Genomic DNA, 15,268 nt, shown 5'->3' with positions numbered 1-15,268 from the left:
TACTGCTGCAGTCCTGGGCACGGAGAAGCTCAGGACTGGGCTGCCAGTGGGGCTTACTTCTGAGTAGCCATGCATAGGATTACATTGCAAGATAGATTTTGGTTAACAGTCCTAGATGCTGTTTTATTTTAGGCTCACAAAATGCCAGAGATTTATGCATCCTTGTGGAATTTGCAAAATCTGACAAGATCAATCAAATTAGATGTCCAGATAAAAGCTATTTTGGCACATCTATGGGTGTGCATAAAGTGGTACTTTGCTCAAAAGAAAGTATGAAATATTTCCCTCTGTGTATCATTTTTTGAGATCCAAAAATGGAGAAGTGAGTATTTGGATTTCCATTTATACCTGTTTTCTTGGTTTCTCAGATAAAAACTAAAAATTGGCCAGGAAACTGGGAGTGTCAGCCAAATAGTTATCCTCTTAGTATATAATCTCACCCCCTGGGAGAGGTGACCCTGGGAGACTAATTCACCCCAGTGTCAGAGTGCTTTTTACATTCCCGGCTTTTATATCTGCTTTGTAAATAATCTGCCTCAGAGTAAAGTAAGATCCCATAAAATGCCCTGCAGGCTTTACTTTTCAGCTTCCTTGACCAAGCCAGTTTGAGTTCACTGCAAAGTAATAGTTGCCCTGTTGGTTATTTCCTAGCTTAGCTGGAGTGCAGGATTGTATAGATAGAAAGAAAGCACTTGAGCTATGCGCAGTAGTGAACTAGCTTTGATTGCTGGCTTTATCGTGATGGTGAAATGCTGCTCCTGAATAGGTATACATTCCCGCATAGAACAGTTTTAAATCATGATTCTGCAGCGGGGGGGGGGGGGTGTCTTTGCCACATCATGTACTATATTCCCAATTAGCCTAATGCAGTGGTTCTCAAACTCTGTGGGAGTTTGAAAACTGGGGGTAAGTGCTTGTGAGGGTGGGGACTGGGATGGGGGGGTGTCCTGATGGTGCCACAGCGATTGTGGCACTGTGGGCACCCAGGCACATTTAAACATACCTGGGGGAATGTGCAGCCTCCTGGAGGGTCTTAGAGGCTATCAGCCCCCTCCATTAGCCTTCCCTCTGCTGCAATGGGCTCTGATCTGCAGTCAGAGCTGCAGTCAGAGTCCACTTCCGGTTTGTGGCCGGAGTTGTGGGGTACGTCGTTTCAGAAACCGGAAATGGGCTGCACTGATTGGACCCACTGCAGTGGAGGGGAGGCTCGTGGAGGTGGTTGCAAACGCAAGACCCTCTGGGAGGCTGCACAGGTATGTTTAAATACACCTTGGTACCTGTGGCATAATTGCTGTGGCACTGTCAGAACACTCTGGGTCACTCCCCTTAAGGAGAAAGCAACCCTTTTTTGTTCCGATGGTGGGTTGTGATCCACCACTGTGAGAACCACTGGCCTAATGGTTAATCCCACCCAGCATGAAAAAAATTTATAGAGAATTATTTACCTCTTAAAGGCTATAAAGGGGAAAAAAGGGGGAAATCTTGTGACCATCACCCAAACAACTTTTACAAATCTAATGCCCTTAATTGCCCTTTTCTGGAGTGTTTCACTGGAGAGTGTGCCGTCGATGGCGCTCTGCTGCTCAGCACCTATTCAGCAAAGTTACCAAATTTTCTGCTTCTTTACTGAGTTAGGAATCTTATTATCTCTGGATCTTTACAGGAAATAAACACTTAAAAGTTGACCAGATCAGATACACTGCATTTCTAAGTTGTATCTAACAGCGTAATAATTAAGAATTGTTTTTTTCCCCAGGTATGGTAATAATACTCGCAACTACGTGATGAGAGTTGGAGACTACCACACGTTGGTGCCAGAGGAGTATGAGGAAGAAATTGGAGTACAAGAGATTGTGCAGCACAAAGAATATCGGCCTGAGAGCAGTGACTATGACATTGCGCTGGTGAGGCTGCAAGGACCTGAGGAGCAGTGTGCCAGGTTCAGTACTCACGTCTTACCTGCCTGTTTGCCCGTTTGGCGAGAGAGGCCACAGAAAACTGCGCCTAATTGCTACATCACTGGGTGGGGAGACACAGGTAAGAGTTCCTTTCAGAAACATTTTTCCTTATGATGGTGATTTGAGCAGCTTGTTAAATCTCATTAATTCTTTTCACTTGTTACCGCTGGCGTAGCTAGGGGGCGGTGCACTAAGTTTTGCAGGGAGCCTCTCTGCAGCGTGCAAGCGGCTCCTCCCCCTCCTCTTGAGAACCATTCACCTCTGTTTCTCCTCTGCCCAAAGGGGAGGGGAGGAGCCGCTTGCACGCTGCAGGGAGGCTCCCTGCAAAACTTAGTGCGCCCTCCCCCCCCTGACTACACCAGTGCTTGTTACTATTATACTCTCTGTGTCCACACTGTCATTTGCTGTAGGACAGTGTTTCTCAAGGATTATCCTCCACGGTACCACTTCACATGGTTCACTTATTCCAGCTACCACCAGAAGTAATTGAAGATGACATCATTGCCATTCTGGATTGGGTGGCCAGATGCAACACGACAAACACCAGTAAGAGGCTCAGGATGAACAGGAGGGGTTTTTATTGGAGCACAGAAAAACCTGCTTTGGAGCTATGCCTGTCGAATTGAGCTTCCTACTGTTGTTTGCTGTGTTGCCTTCCTGCTCTCGCTGCCAGGTGGCAAATGTTCAGGGGTACTGTGAGTATCACCAAGCACCACTTAAAATACCACTGGTGGTACCTGAACCACTGGTTGAGAAACAGCAGTAGGACACCCTGCTGTTTGGGGCACACTTCAAGAAACACCCATTTTGAATTGGAAAAATGCATCTCTCAATGGCTTCCATAGGCAGTCAGTTGGCTGTGGAGAGAAAAGGGAAAAAGACGACCTTCTCTGTTGCCCTCCCCATAGACCACTTTTTAAACATTCCAATTATGTTGGGTATGTTTAGAAAAGTACATTTTTTATGAGTTGCCTTGAGTGTCGATTTTTTTTTCCCTGCATAAGGGTGACTAGTAAATTCTAACAACAATAGTAAATCATAGCACTAGTTAGCTGTTGGCAAGAGAATAAAGAGCATTTTGCTTTTACTTTGTGCTTCCAGACATAAGGCTGAGAAATCAGTACACATCTGCACTCTAAAAATGGACAGGTTGGGTAACTCTTGAGTGTAGATGGGAGTTTCCTCTCAAAAACATGGTTCTGTCTCAAAGCCAAATTCAATTTTGCTACATTAAGTTCCTGACAGAATATTATTTTTGCAGAAAATGTAATATATTGTTTTCCTTCATAGCTGGCAAAACAGTGGTTGACGCATGTTCTTTTAAAAAATTCATTAATGTGCCATTGTAGGACAGATGTCTCTGTCTTTACAATACATGGAGGAACAAACTAAGATTGCATACACAGCAGTAGATGTTTGTGGTACTTCCACTTACCTTAGCACTTTGAAATCAAAAGACATAGTTGGCCGTTTTTTAACATTTTAATTAAATATATTGAAGTACATTGTGTTTACACAAATATGTTCATGATTTTAAAATCAACAATGCTACAATCTACTGTTCTAGAAAACTGTGATTCAAGTGAGTTCCTATGATGCCTTAAATCACAACACTGGAATATTTCACTTTTGTGGATTCGGACACTTAAGATTACTATGCTGCTGTGTTTGTTCAGTACTAAAAGAAAGCCATGCTCTTTGGCCCTTTCTGCCTGCAGTGCGTATTGATGACGGGGATAAACTGGGTTGCTTTCAACTTTAGTTGCCAAGGCATTTGTGTGTATTATGAGCATCTGTGTTATAAATATCTAACTTGTCCCTCTTTACAATTAACTCTTCTATCAGTTTCTATCTGGAGAAATTGGTACCATGAGTAGCCTGCTGGTGTCATCAAGGACTAGGCCCCCTGCTATCCAGGCTAAGAGTCAGCTTTTAAGAGCTGGTTCTCTTACATTTAGCAGGTGGGGAGGAACTGTCCTTATTTACTCCAGCATAGCAAAGGTTCTAGTGGCTGTTTGCTGGTCTCTCTTTAAAAAAAGAAAAAAAGAAAACAAGATGTTGAGCCCTTTTGGACAGGGACCATTTGTTTATTTTGCTGTGCAAATTTGTGAATTTTTTTGGAAAAGGTGAAAAGAAGTATATAAATTAATAATATAAGAAGCCTTGACCTACACCCCACCACCAGGATATTGTGTGTGTGTGTGTGTGTTTTGGTCTAGTCTGATATTAGTTACACCTTGAACATACCGAAAACTGGTGTTATGTGTAATATCTGCACAGTGTGATATTGCACAGTGTGAAGTGTGAACTTCCATTGAGATTAACCCTCCTATGGTCAATTCACACAGTGTAGATTGAAGAATCTGTTACCACATATGCTGCTACATCTTTGTCTTCATCACTTTGTCTGCTTCTGTCAGTTCTCACCTCCTTCTGATGTAATTAATACAGCATGATGATGATGATGTTGATGATAAACAACTTTATTTATATCCCGCCCTTCTCCCTAAAGGGACCCAGGGCGGCTAACAACATGTAAAAAAAAACATTTTAAAAAACATTAAACACATATCAGATAAAAACATTTAAAAACACATTACAGAGGCCATAAAAACAGTAGTCAGATAAAAGACAGAATAAAAGAGCAAATCACAGAGGAATCAAGCCTGTAAAACGCTAAAAGATGTATAAAAATGTTAAGAAGGCCAGAAATCAGAAGGCTTGTATAAACAACAGTGTTTTCAGGCCTCGCCGAAAACTCTCAAGAGAGGGAGCCATTCTCAAATCAAGAGGAAGGGAGTTCCATAATGTTGGTGCCACTACCGAGAAGGCCCTATTTCTTGCAGCCGCCCCCCGGACCTCCTTGGGTGGCGGCACTTGTAAAAAGGCCTTCTCTGATGACCTGAGAGGGCGAGCCGGATTGTACGGGAGTAGGCGGTCTCTAAGATATCCTGGCCCAGAGCAGTATAGGGCTTTAAAGGTCAAAACCAGCACCTTGAATTGGGCCCGGAAACGAATGGGCAGCCAATGTAGCCCCCGGAGAAGCGGACTGACAGAGTCAAACCGCCTGGCTCCGGTGACCACACGGGCCGCTGCATTCTGTACTAATTGTAGTTTCTGAACCGTCTTCAGGGGCAGCCCCACATAGAGCGCGTTACAGTAATCCAACCTTGATGTCACCGTGGTCAGGTCTGCACGATCCAAGTACAGCCGCAGCTGGCGCACCAGCCGAAGCTGAGCGAAGGCCCCCCTAGCCACAGCCGCCACCTGGGAATCCAGGAGCAGCTGCGAGTCCAGGAGGAACCCCAAGCTGCGAACCTGCTCCTTCAGAGGGAGTGCAACCCCATTCAGAGCAAGCCGATAATCCAGCACCTGCATCGAGGATTTCCGAATCAGGAGAGCCTCTGTCTTATCTGGATTTAATTTCTGCTTGTTAGCCCCCATCCAGATCCTCACTGCTTCCAGACAGCGCTCCAGGCCCTCAACCGCCATCCTGGAGTCTGGAGGAAAGGAGAGATAGAGCTGGGTGTCATCAGCATATTGATGGCACCTCACTCCAAACCCCCGGATGACCTTTCCCAGCGGTTTCATGTAGATGTTAAATAGCATGGGGGACAGAATTAAACCCTGCAGCACCCCGCACCTCAAAGGCCAGGGTGTCGAACAGGCATCCCCCAGCACCACCATCTGGGACCGACCCTCCAAGTAGGAGCGGAACCACTGCAAAACAGTGCCTCCAACTCCCAACTCGGCCAATCGGCCCAGAAGGATACCATGGTCGATGGTATTGAAAGCCGCTGAGAGGTCCAGCAGGACCAACAGGGATGCACTCCCCCTGTCCAGTCACCGGCGTAGGTCATCCACCAAGGCGACCAAGGCAGTTTCCGTCCCAAAGCCCGGCCTGAAACCAGATTGAAAAGGATCCAGATAATCCGCTTCATCCAAGACCCTCTGGAGTTGGGCCGCCACCACCCGCTCAATTACCTTGCCCAGAAACGGGATGTTGGAGACTGGCCGGTAGTTATTCAACACAGTGGAATCCAGGGAGGGCTTTTTCAGGAGGAGGCGAACCACCGCCCGCTTCAAGGCGAGCGGCAACGTTCCCTCCATCAAAGAAGAGTTAACCACCCTCCCCGTCCACTCAGCCAGTCCCCCCCGGGCCGCTCTAATCAGCCAAGCTGGGCAAGGGTCAAACAGGCAGGCAGACGGCCTCACACTCCAAAGGAGTCTGTCCACATCCTCAGGCTGCACAAGCTGAAAAGAATCCCACAACACTGGACAAGCAGTTGCCAAGGGGACATCATCAGACATTGTCAATGTGGCATCCAAGTCGTGACGAATACGATCGATTTTATCTGCAAAGTGTTGGGCAAACACGTCACAGCGGCTGACCGTGTATTCCTCCTGGACTACCGGAGGGGCCTGATGAAGGAGGCCCCGCACCACACGGAACAGCTCTGCTGGACGGCTATCAGCAGAAGCAATGGTAGCAGAGAAGAACGATCTCTTCGCTGCTACCACCGCCACAGAGTAGGCTCTATAATGAGCTCTACTCCGTGTCCGATCGGATTCATCGCGAGTTTTCTGCCACCGTCGCTCTAGACGCCTGCCCTGCTGCTTCATCATTCGCAGCTCCTCAGTGAACCAAGGAGCTGCTCCGAGTCTGCGACGTGGCAGAGGTTGCTCCGGAACAATCTCATCCACAGCCCTGGACATTTCCCCATTCCAGAGGTCGACCAGGGTCTCAGATGAGGCGCCAGTCTTGGCAGTGGGAAAATCCCCCAGGGCCCTCAGGAAACCTTCAGGATCCATTAGCCTCCGGGGCAGACCATAGAAAACGGTCCCCCACCTCTGCAGAGGTAGGAAGTCGCAACAAGCTTAAACCCTACCAGGAACCTAAACCCTAAACAAGCCTAAACCCTACCATGATTTATGACAGTACACTTCAGCAGCTATTAAGGCACATGCAATGAGGGATGCAATACATTAATTTGTTATCCTTGTGTTTTTCATATCACCTGCTTGTTAGCATTCTTGTTGATGCTGCATAGACAGTGTGATTTGCACAGAGATCCAGTGCCAGTGTCAAAGGGCGGGCCTACTGAGACTTGTGCTGGAACCCTGCACCCTCCCCAAAGGCTGTGCCAATCCATTCCATGACTTTGGTAGACTTGCAGTAGTCAAAAAGGCATATTTAAAATCTGAAGTCATTTTCTTAACTTTCTGTGCCACTTGCACATAGAAGAGAATGTAGTCACCATATGACTCTAGATTTTAAAAGTGCACTTTCTGGTTGGTTGCAAATCCAAAGCATCCTATGGGTTCTCCCAGGGGCTGTATAGGGCCCCTGGCCACATCCTCCTACCTCTTCCCAGCAGAAACCAGTACTTCCCAGTGATTCTGTCACCTGGGAGTGTTGCAGAGTAGCAAGGTGAGGAGAGCAACTGCCTCTTAATGTGGGGAACCTCCTGCCCATCCATCCAGTCCCTAGGTAAGACAGGGGAAGGGAAGGGCAAGCTCAGTTTGGAATGCGGAGGGACAAATGCAGGGACAGGTGGAGCACACAAGCCAGGAGGCTCAGAACGGGGCTGGGCCCCCAGGGTATAGCAGGCTTTGCTGCTGGCTCTGATCCATACTTTGAATGAACTTTTCCTGAGTGCTGCATTTTTTTTTCAAATACTTGCATAAGATTTGTCATAAAATGTGAGTTGAATCCCAACCTTTTCTTCCATTAACAGAAGGCATTTCTATTCGCACAAAAGGGAAGGAGGGAAACATTATCACTGATCTGTCCCAGAGCCCTCTTTCCCCACAGTGCTTGCTTTCAGGATTCCTCAACCTCCCAAGCAGTTAAGGAGGGGACAGGAAGTCTGCCTCTACATGTGGCCCCTTATATTATAACCCTCTGTATTGTGCTGAATACGTTGTTGATGTATTGCTGCCTAGTTATCTCCACATGTGGTGTTCAGAACTTGAAACCAAGATTCTGTGATAGTCCTCTTTCTATGATTTATTGTGACATTTCTATTCTATTTGTACCAAATACCAGGACTCTCCTGAATGGTTTCCAAACTGAAGAACTGGTGCAAAAGACAGCAAAAGACAGTACCTTTTAAAGTGGTGGTCCTCTTGTATTTAGCTGGGTGACAGGAACTGTCTCTGTTTACCCCAGTTTAGCATGTTTTCCAAAGCTGTTGACAGGTGCTTTTCTGCATCCCTTTAAAACAGCCTTTTTGCAACAGGGAATAATTTATTTAGCTATACACTTCTTTTTGTTGATTATATAAACTATGTAATAGAAGTGGCCAAACCGTGGCTTGTCAGCCATATGTGACTGTTTGATGTATGAGTGGCTCTCAGAGATACCTTGGCTGAGCTGCTGTTTGCATTCATGTAAAAGGCAAACAAGAAATTTTCAAGCTTTAGAACTGCTGTATTTAATGGGTATAAATAGAGATTCCGCTGGATTGAAATATAAGTGTAATGTTCAAGGTGAGTAAATAGATTTAAGAATTGTGGTTCTCAAACCTCTCTTGTGGCTCCTAAAGTTTATTGTATGTGGCTCTCATGCTAAGCAAGTTTGGGCACTCCTGCTTTTTTTGTTGGAACACTGATACATAATACATTCTTATGTTTTGTCAGAACACTAATTGGCACTGCTGACTATAAACGATGCATTTTTGGGTCTCCATTTTTGTTCTTTTAGCTGGTTAGATTCATAGTTGCCATTGTCTGAAGATTTCGTGGTTCCTTCAATTGACTCAATTGCACACCAGTTACATGTACAAATAAGGGAACAGTTATTGTATGAATATGAAGTTATTGTATGAAGCAAAGCACATCTGCTTTGCTTAATAAGTACTTGTGTGCAGTGCATACTGATAATCTGCAAATGTCAATATGTACTGTTAGAATTGGTTTACCATCCCAGTTCAGCAAGATTAAATAGTTCTTTTTTGTCACCACCAATCCTACCTGGCTTATGAACTACATAATTAATCAAAAGCTTAACACTCTAATATTAAGATATAACTGCTATGACTAGTTATATGTGATGGTAAGAGGCTCAGATACAGTGTGCCGGAATACAAATGATTCTCAGAAATTCATCTGTCTGCTGTGTATCAATTCTACAATTTTTCTCCCCACTTTTCAGGAAGAGCCTATTCAAGAACATTGCAGCAAGCTGCTATCCCCTTACTTCCTAAACGAATTTGTGAAGAGCGTTATCGGACAAGGTTCACAGGGAGGATGCTCTGCGCTGGTAGTCTCCAAGAACAGAAACGTGTAGATAGTTGCCAGGGTGACAGCGGCGGACCACTGATGTGTGAACGCCCTGGAGAAAGCTGGGTTGTGTATGGAGTGACTTCTTGGGGATATGGTTGTGGAGTCAAAGACTCTCCAGGTGTCTATACCAAAGTTTCCTCTTTTGTACCCTGGATAAGAAGTGTAACCAAACTATGATAATCCCTGGCCCCAATTTCCAGTAGCAGCACAGTGGATGCACACTAGGGTGTGTAGTGAGAACATTTTTATTTTTTTATGTGCTCCCTTTTGGTAGTTCATCGTAAAGTATTATAACTTTCTTTGAGACAGGGTGAGACAAGTAGTCTCCTCCTATAAATGAAACTCCTCAATAGCACAGGTTAAATAGCTGCACAAATTAGTTCTGAACATAAATATGAATAATCTCCATACTGCTAGAAACTAATGAGGCATACACAAATTGTATACAAAAGCCTGTAACCTAAGTTTAGTGAGTCATGACGTCCCATTGATTTCTGTGGGACTTATTCATCACTGTGGTTATAATGCAAAGTTTCCTAAGCAAATATGTCCCATTTTAAAACACATTAAAATGCTTGCCAAGGGCTATAAGTACAACTGAGATAAAACTATACACAACCTTAGCTCTGCACTGTCAGTACATTAAATTCATAATAACTTTAAGAAGCTTCAGTTGCTTTGGACTTTGTTTCCTTTACTTGGGCGCAAAATCTTTCATTCCTTTTTAAGTGTAGTGTTGGTAAAGTCATGGGTGTATCCTTGACACTAAGTATATGAACAGTGGCAAATCACTGCTTTCTTCTCAAAAAAAGCTGTCTCCTGTATTAATCTAAAATACACTTCACATGAATGATAATGATCAATAGCATCTAACCTCTACTGGTCGTTTCAAGATTAACTGTAAAGTAGGAAACTGTATGCATATTTATGCAAGACTATACAGTAAGACCACTGAAAGTTTAACTTTTGTTCCAACTTTTAAAAAGTGTTTTAGAAGATGTAGCAATAGCTCTCTGCCAAGTTGAGATATGATAGTGCTATATCAGCAGTGTTTATGTTTCTGTGAGACTTCAGTGCATTGGCGTCTTCCTTCTCAGATTAACTGCAGGTTGTTGGCCTTTGAATTCTTGTATGTATGTATGGTAGGAGTATACTTGTGTATTGTGGTCTGTTTCAGAATGTATGGTTTCATGGTTTTTGATATAATGATTACTCAGTACCTCAGCAAACAAATACCAATGCAGGACAGTTTATAGAATATATGAATGAAAGCCATTTTTGATGCAAAGTGGATACAGTGACTTTCCACTAAAATATTGAATGTTTTCTTTGTTAGTGGTTATTGAACATAGCAATAGATGCAGGTTTATAAGTTACGACTATTAGCATATTTGGGTGAAGGCTGTTTTGGTCTTTGAGAAGCCTCTGACCTTTGAACTTCAAAATACAGATTGGCAAAAAAGAACACTTAGTTTTGGTATACCCACATCCTTTTGAAAAAAGTCTTTCCATTTTCCCTAAAATGTACTCGTACTATGAACCTTATGTACGTAGTGACATATCTGGGAAAGTTTGTTCTTGTCTAATATACTAAGGCCCTATGAATAACTACCCCTTTCTTTATAAAAATCAGAAGTACAGGAATGTGGTAAAAGGGAATGCCCAGCTTTAAACATGTAAAATTCGTGCTAGACACAGAGGGATACAATATTTATAGCTTTTATTTAACATAGCCCACTTTGATGCTTGCTTAGTGCTGCAGTTCTAATCACTTACCTAAAAACAAGTCGCACTGAATTCAGCAAGACTTACTTCTGAATAGGCATGCCTAGGATTGCATTGCAACTAATGTTAGTGTTATCTGGCAGGCAGGTCCCATAGCTCAGTGGTAGCACACATACAAATGATCCCAGATTCAATCTCTGGCATCTCTAGGTACGGCTTGGAAAGATCTGTGTCTGAATCTTGGAAAGTTGTTGCCTAGTGTAGACATAACTGAACTAGTTAGCCAATGGTCTTACTCAGTATTTGGAAGACACATACCGTAGATACTCACCTATAGTACCTGAAATTTTTGCCAAGTAATCAAGCTCAAATTATCACTTCGCCTTATCTCCGGGTCAATCAGAGGGCAGAGAACTTTTCAACTCTGAAAAGTTTCTTAAGTGGTGCCAAGTTTCTCAAGCAGCAGGCAGGCACCAGGCAGGCAGGGCAGAGATTGTTTCTGTGGCAACTGGGAAATTCCAGCCAAGGTTAACCTTTTATTCTCCTTCCTTCTGCTGCAGCCTGGTTCTGCTTGGCAAATGCTTGCAAAGCAGGTCTGTTTTTTGAAACACCAGGATGGGACCCTCCTTCCCAGGCTACAATTCAGTGTACCATTACTTAAGAATAACACCCATGGAAAGCAGTGGGTCTGCTTCTGGGCTGCAAATACATGCAACTGCATCTTTCTGCTGTGAATTGAATTGCACACTCCCAGTTATGTGGTATATGCTGTATGTAGAGCTTCTGGCTTAACAAACCAGACACCTTAAAGGTGGATTTGATTCATGGTTCAACCTTTTTCACTTGCATATCCCTTGGCAGCCTATTTCCATAAATTGTACCCTTCCTATTAGCAAAATGTTTGTAATTAGTAAGACAAGCCATCATCTCCCCCATAAGAAAGCCCAGACCATGTATTCATCACATATTTTCTCTTTTCGTCTGTTTGAAGAACAGAAGACTCTGCCTTTGCACTGTTTTGCACCAGAAGTGTGCTGAGAAATTCTCGGTGATTGATCACTTTCCATATTATGTTTCAGCTTTTTTACTGTGCTGGTTTTCAATCACTGGTTCATACATGAATTGATGACCAAAAACTAGCTATTGGTGGGGCTTTCACAGCCAACTAGCTACCTCCCTTCCAGGCCATGCATTCTGGAGCACGGCCTGCCTTTTTCTGCCATTATTCCATTCTTTTTCAAGTACCCCAAAGGTCCTGTTAGAGTGTCCCTGGGAGTACATGAATACCAGATTGGGAACCACTGGTATGTTGTTTACAGTGCACTTACTCTGATAGTGTTTACAAAAAGGTAGTGAAGACCAGAATTTTAAAAAAGGATAAAAATATATCTTATGATCTTTTACTGCGTTTTTAATAACTTAGAGACTACAGTTCTTAGGTAACAATTAGTGTTAGGTCATTTTTCAGGATCTGGCCTCGGGTAAAATCAGACAAAACTATAGTCAGACACCCCTCTAAATTCAACTCCCAACTTATCAGAGGATCATAGAAAATTCCATGATTGTTGGCTCAAAACTTGCCCTCGACTTATCTGTGGGGTCAACTTATAGGCAAGTGTCTGCGGTATGTTCAAACAAAATACATGTCTGAGCTGTAGGTCAATTTTAGCTTACACAAGTCAGCTCCTAAAGATAGCAGGGAGTAGAAGAGAAACACTTCTTCCCTAAGCATGTGATACCATTATAGAAATTGGGTTGGTGCCAGGTTTAATTTTGCAAAGCCATGCTGTGTCAGATAACTGTTTCCACTACAGTTTTGATCAGACCTCTCAAAATCAAAATGCACTGGTTCTTAAACTACAGCTGACTTTATTTCCTACCAAACTGTTTCAGTACCAATGAAAATTTAATACTGTACTTAAAGACTCATCCAGGAAGCATGACTTTCCAGTATTTGGTAACAATGGTCTTGTTATGCTCTTGTGTTGGGCACTGAAGCCATATCATGTAAATATGTACAATAAAAGCTGCAACTTTTATGTTTTCCAGTTTGTCATCTCATTGGGAATTGAGGTTACTAGCAAAAGGAGAACTTTCCCTCAATTGTAGTATGCCAGTTAGTTTTCCTGCTAAGACTGAAGAATTCAAATTCAGGATTGCAATGTACAAACAGACCTGTTCAGAAAATAACCAGTGAGACTTCAACTTCATCAAGAGAATTGTACACACAACAGATGCTTGGCAGATTAATGCATGGTATATACTATTGTTTGTACCCTAGTGTGCTGCCACTCCACCCAGCCAATTGTCTATAATCCTAATTGTTCAGTGTTCTCTGTTGCATATTTAAAGAGGACCAGCTCTCATCAGATCCTGCCTGAAATCAAATTAGAAGGAAACACAAACTATTTAGTCATAGTCAACTTCATTCCATTAGTGTTGACAAGCATCTGATTCTGTTTTTCCAGCTGTGCAGTTTAATTTTAACTGTGCACTGATTATTTGAACCACCTTGGACCAGGGGGAAGGATATAAATTTTAGCACCACCACCCCCTAGTGGACAAGTTAGAATTCCACTAGCTCCCCTACTTCAGTACAGTTTAGGTTCCAGGGGACATTATTAATGGCAGCAGACATGTTGTAAAAATACAACGTGCCTGCCCTTCCCTCTGCCGGGAAAGGGAGGGTTAAAACTGAGTTTGATCAAGACTTGTATGGCTGCCATCTGCTCTTTAAAGCGCAAACAGGAAATCTTAGTCTAAATCTTAATGCAACTAGAAATTCAGACCAAAGAAATGTGTTGTAGTTGCCTTATGTTGAGTGGACACCCAAAAGTTGTACTCTTGCCCCTGGGCAAGTCTTTGGAATTAGTGAACTAGGATAGAGAAGGGTGTGGGAAGTGCAACAGTGGAGAATCAGATACGCAATAGAATGTGAACCAGTGACATCCATATCAATACAAAGCTCCATTAGACCCATACATTTGTATTTTTACATTATTAAAAGGTGGCTGTGGTATTGTCACAAGTCACCTATATTCAGGCCCCTTTTTCCTTATATAGTATTAAGGTCCTCTCAGCTCTCCATGGGGTCTATCAGTCTTTGCCTACCCTCTTTCCTACCCAGTTATCCACATTATGACTATTTTTCCTGTTGCCTAAGCAAAAGCTTGCTATTTGAGCTGCTTGTTGTATTGTCTCCAAGCAGCATCAAGTGTTTTGAGTCAAAGCCTGACCAAGTACTCTTAACTTTAGCTAAAGTGCAATTAAGTCCATAAGCTGTATGCAGAAGCTCCTAATCTAAAGGCTAGATAGTGAGAGGCAGGATAGTGTAGTGCAGGGGTGCTCACACTTTTTTGGCTCGAGAGCTACTTTGAAACCCAGCAAGGCCTGGAGATCTACCAGAGTTTTTTTTACAATGTTTGCGCCATCATAACATATAACATTTATGTGTACAATGTATGTTGGTGTACCTTGAGCTCCACCGAGTATAATAGGACTTACTCCTGAGTAGACATGCCTAGGATTAGGCTGTGAGGCTGCAACCCTAGCCACACTTACCTGGGAGTAAGCCCCATTGAGTACAATGGGCCTTACTCCTGGCGTTTCCTCCCAGAGGCACCTGAAGGGGGGGTCGGCACTCCACGATCTACTCATTTTGCCTCACGATCTACCGGTAGATCGCGATCCACCTATTGAGCACCCCTGGTGTAGTGGTTGTGTTTGGAAGATCCAGGTTCAAATCCCTGCTTAGCTATGAAATTGCCTGAGTGACCTTGGGCCACCCAAGGCCCAACCTCAGCCTAACCTACCTCATAGGATTGGTGTGAGGACATCACCCTGAGCCAATGAAAGAGCAGTATAAAAACTGACATAGATTCTATCACTCTCCAGGCAGGTAGTCAAAGGTTCCCTGCTAAATTAGACTTATGCAAAAAGAACTGCCTTCCAGAACATTAAATTTCCATGAAGTCCTAATTTATATAAAACTCTTACAATTACTTAGCCCCCACACTTTACACCATGTAATTATTCTTACCCATGTTTGTTGGATGACATGACATTTCTGTTCAGGACGGACAAAATAAAAGGCCAACAACTTTATCACCAACCTGGTTCTCCAGCCAAACATTCTACAGTGCATTATCCTACAATGCACTATCTTTTCCAAAAGCAGAATGAAGCACAACATTCAATTCACTCATTCACTCACTCACCTGACAGCTAGTTGTCAGACTAGGTAACTTGCTTGTTCATGATCCAACCAATAATCTGACTGAGGCACTAATAACTAAAAG

General features: G+C 43.4%; 1 protein-coding gene across 1 annotated transcript in view; it reads left to right on the top strand.

Moving 5' to 3' along the window:
- The window catches only part of PRSS12 (serine protease 12), a 65,779-nt gene extending 55,760 nt beyond the window's left edge, over nt 1-10,019 (top strand). Inside the window, exons 12-13 of the mRNA XM_066632879.1 lie at nt 1,757-2,037; nt 9,115-10,019. Of these exons, the coding sequence (XP_066488976.1) occupies nt 1,757-2,037; nt 9,115-9,422 (589 nt within the window). The 3' untranslated portion in view covers nt 9,423-10,019. The remainder of the gene's footprint in view (nt 1-1,756; nt 2,038-9,114) is intronic.
- The last annotated feature ends 5,249 nt before the right edge of the window (nt 10,020-15,268 follow it).

Source organism: Tiliqua scincoides, chromosome 6 (genome assembly GCF_035046505.1).
Source record: "Tiliqua scincoides isolate rTilSci1 chromosome 6, rTilSci1.hap2, whole genome shotgun sequence".
NCBI classification, from domain to species: domain Eukaryota; kingdom Metazoa; phylum Chordata; class Lepidosauria; order Squamata; family Scincidae; genus Tiliqua; species Tiliqua scincoides.
The sequence above is the reverse complement of the archived record's forward strand: the minus strand, read 5'-3'. Positions and strand labels throughout refer to the sequence as shown.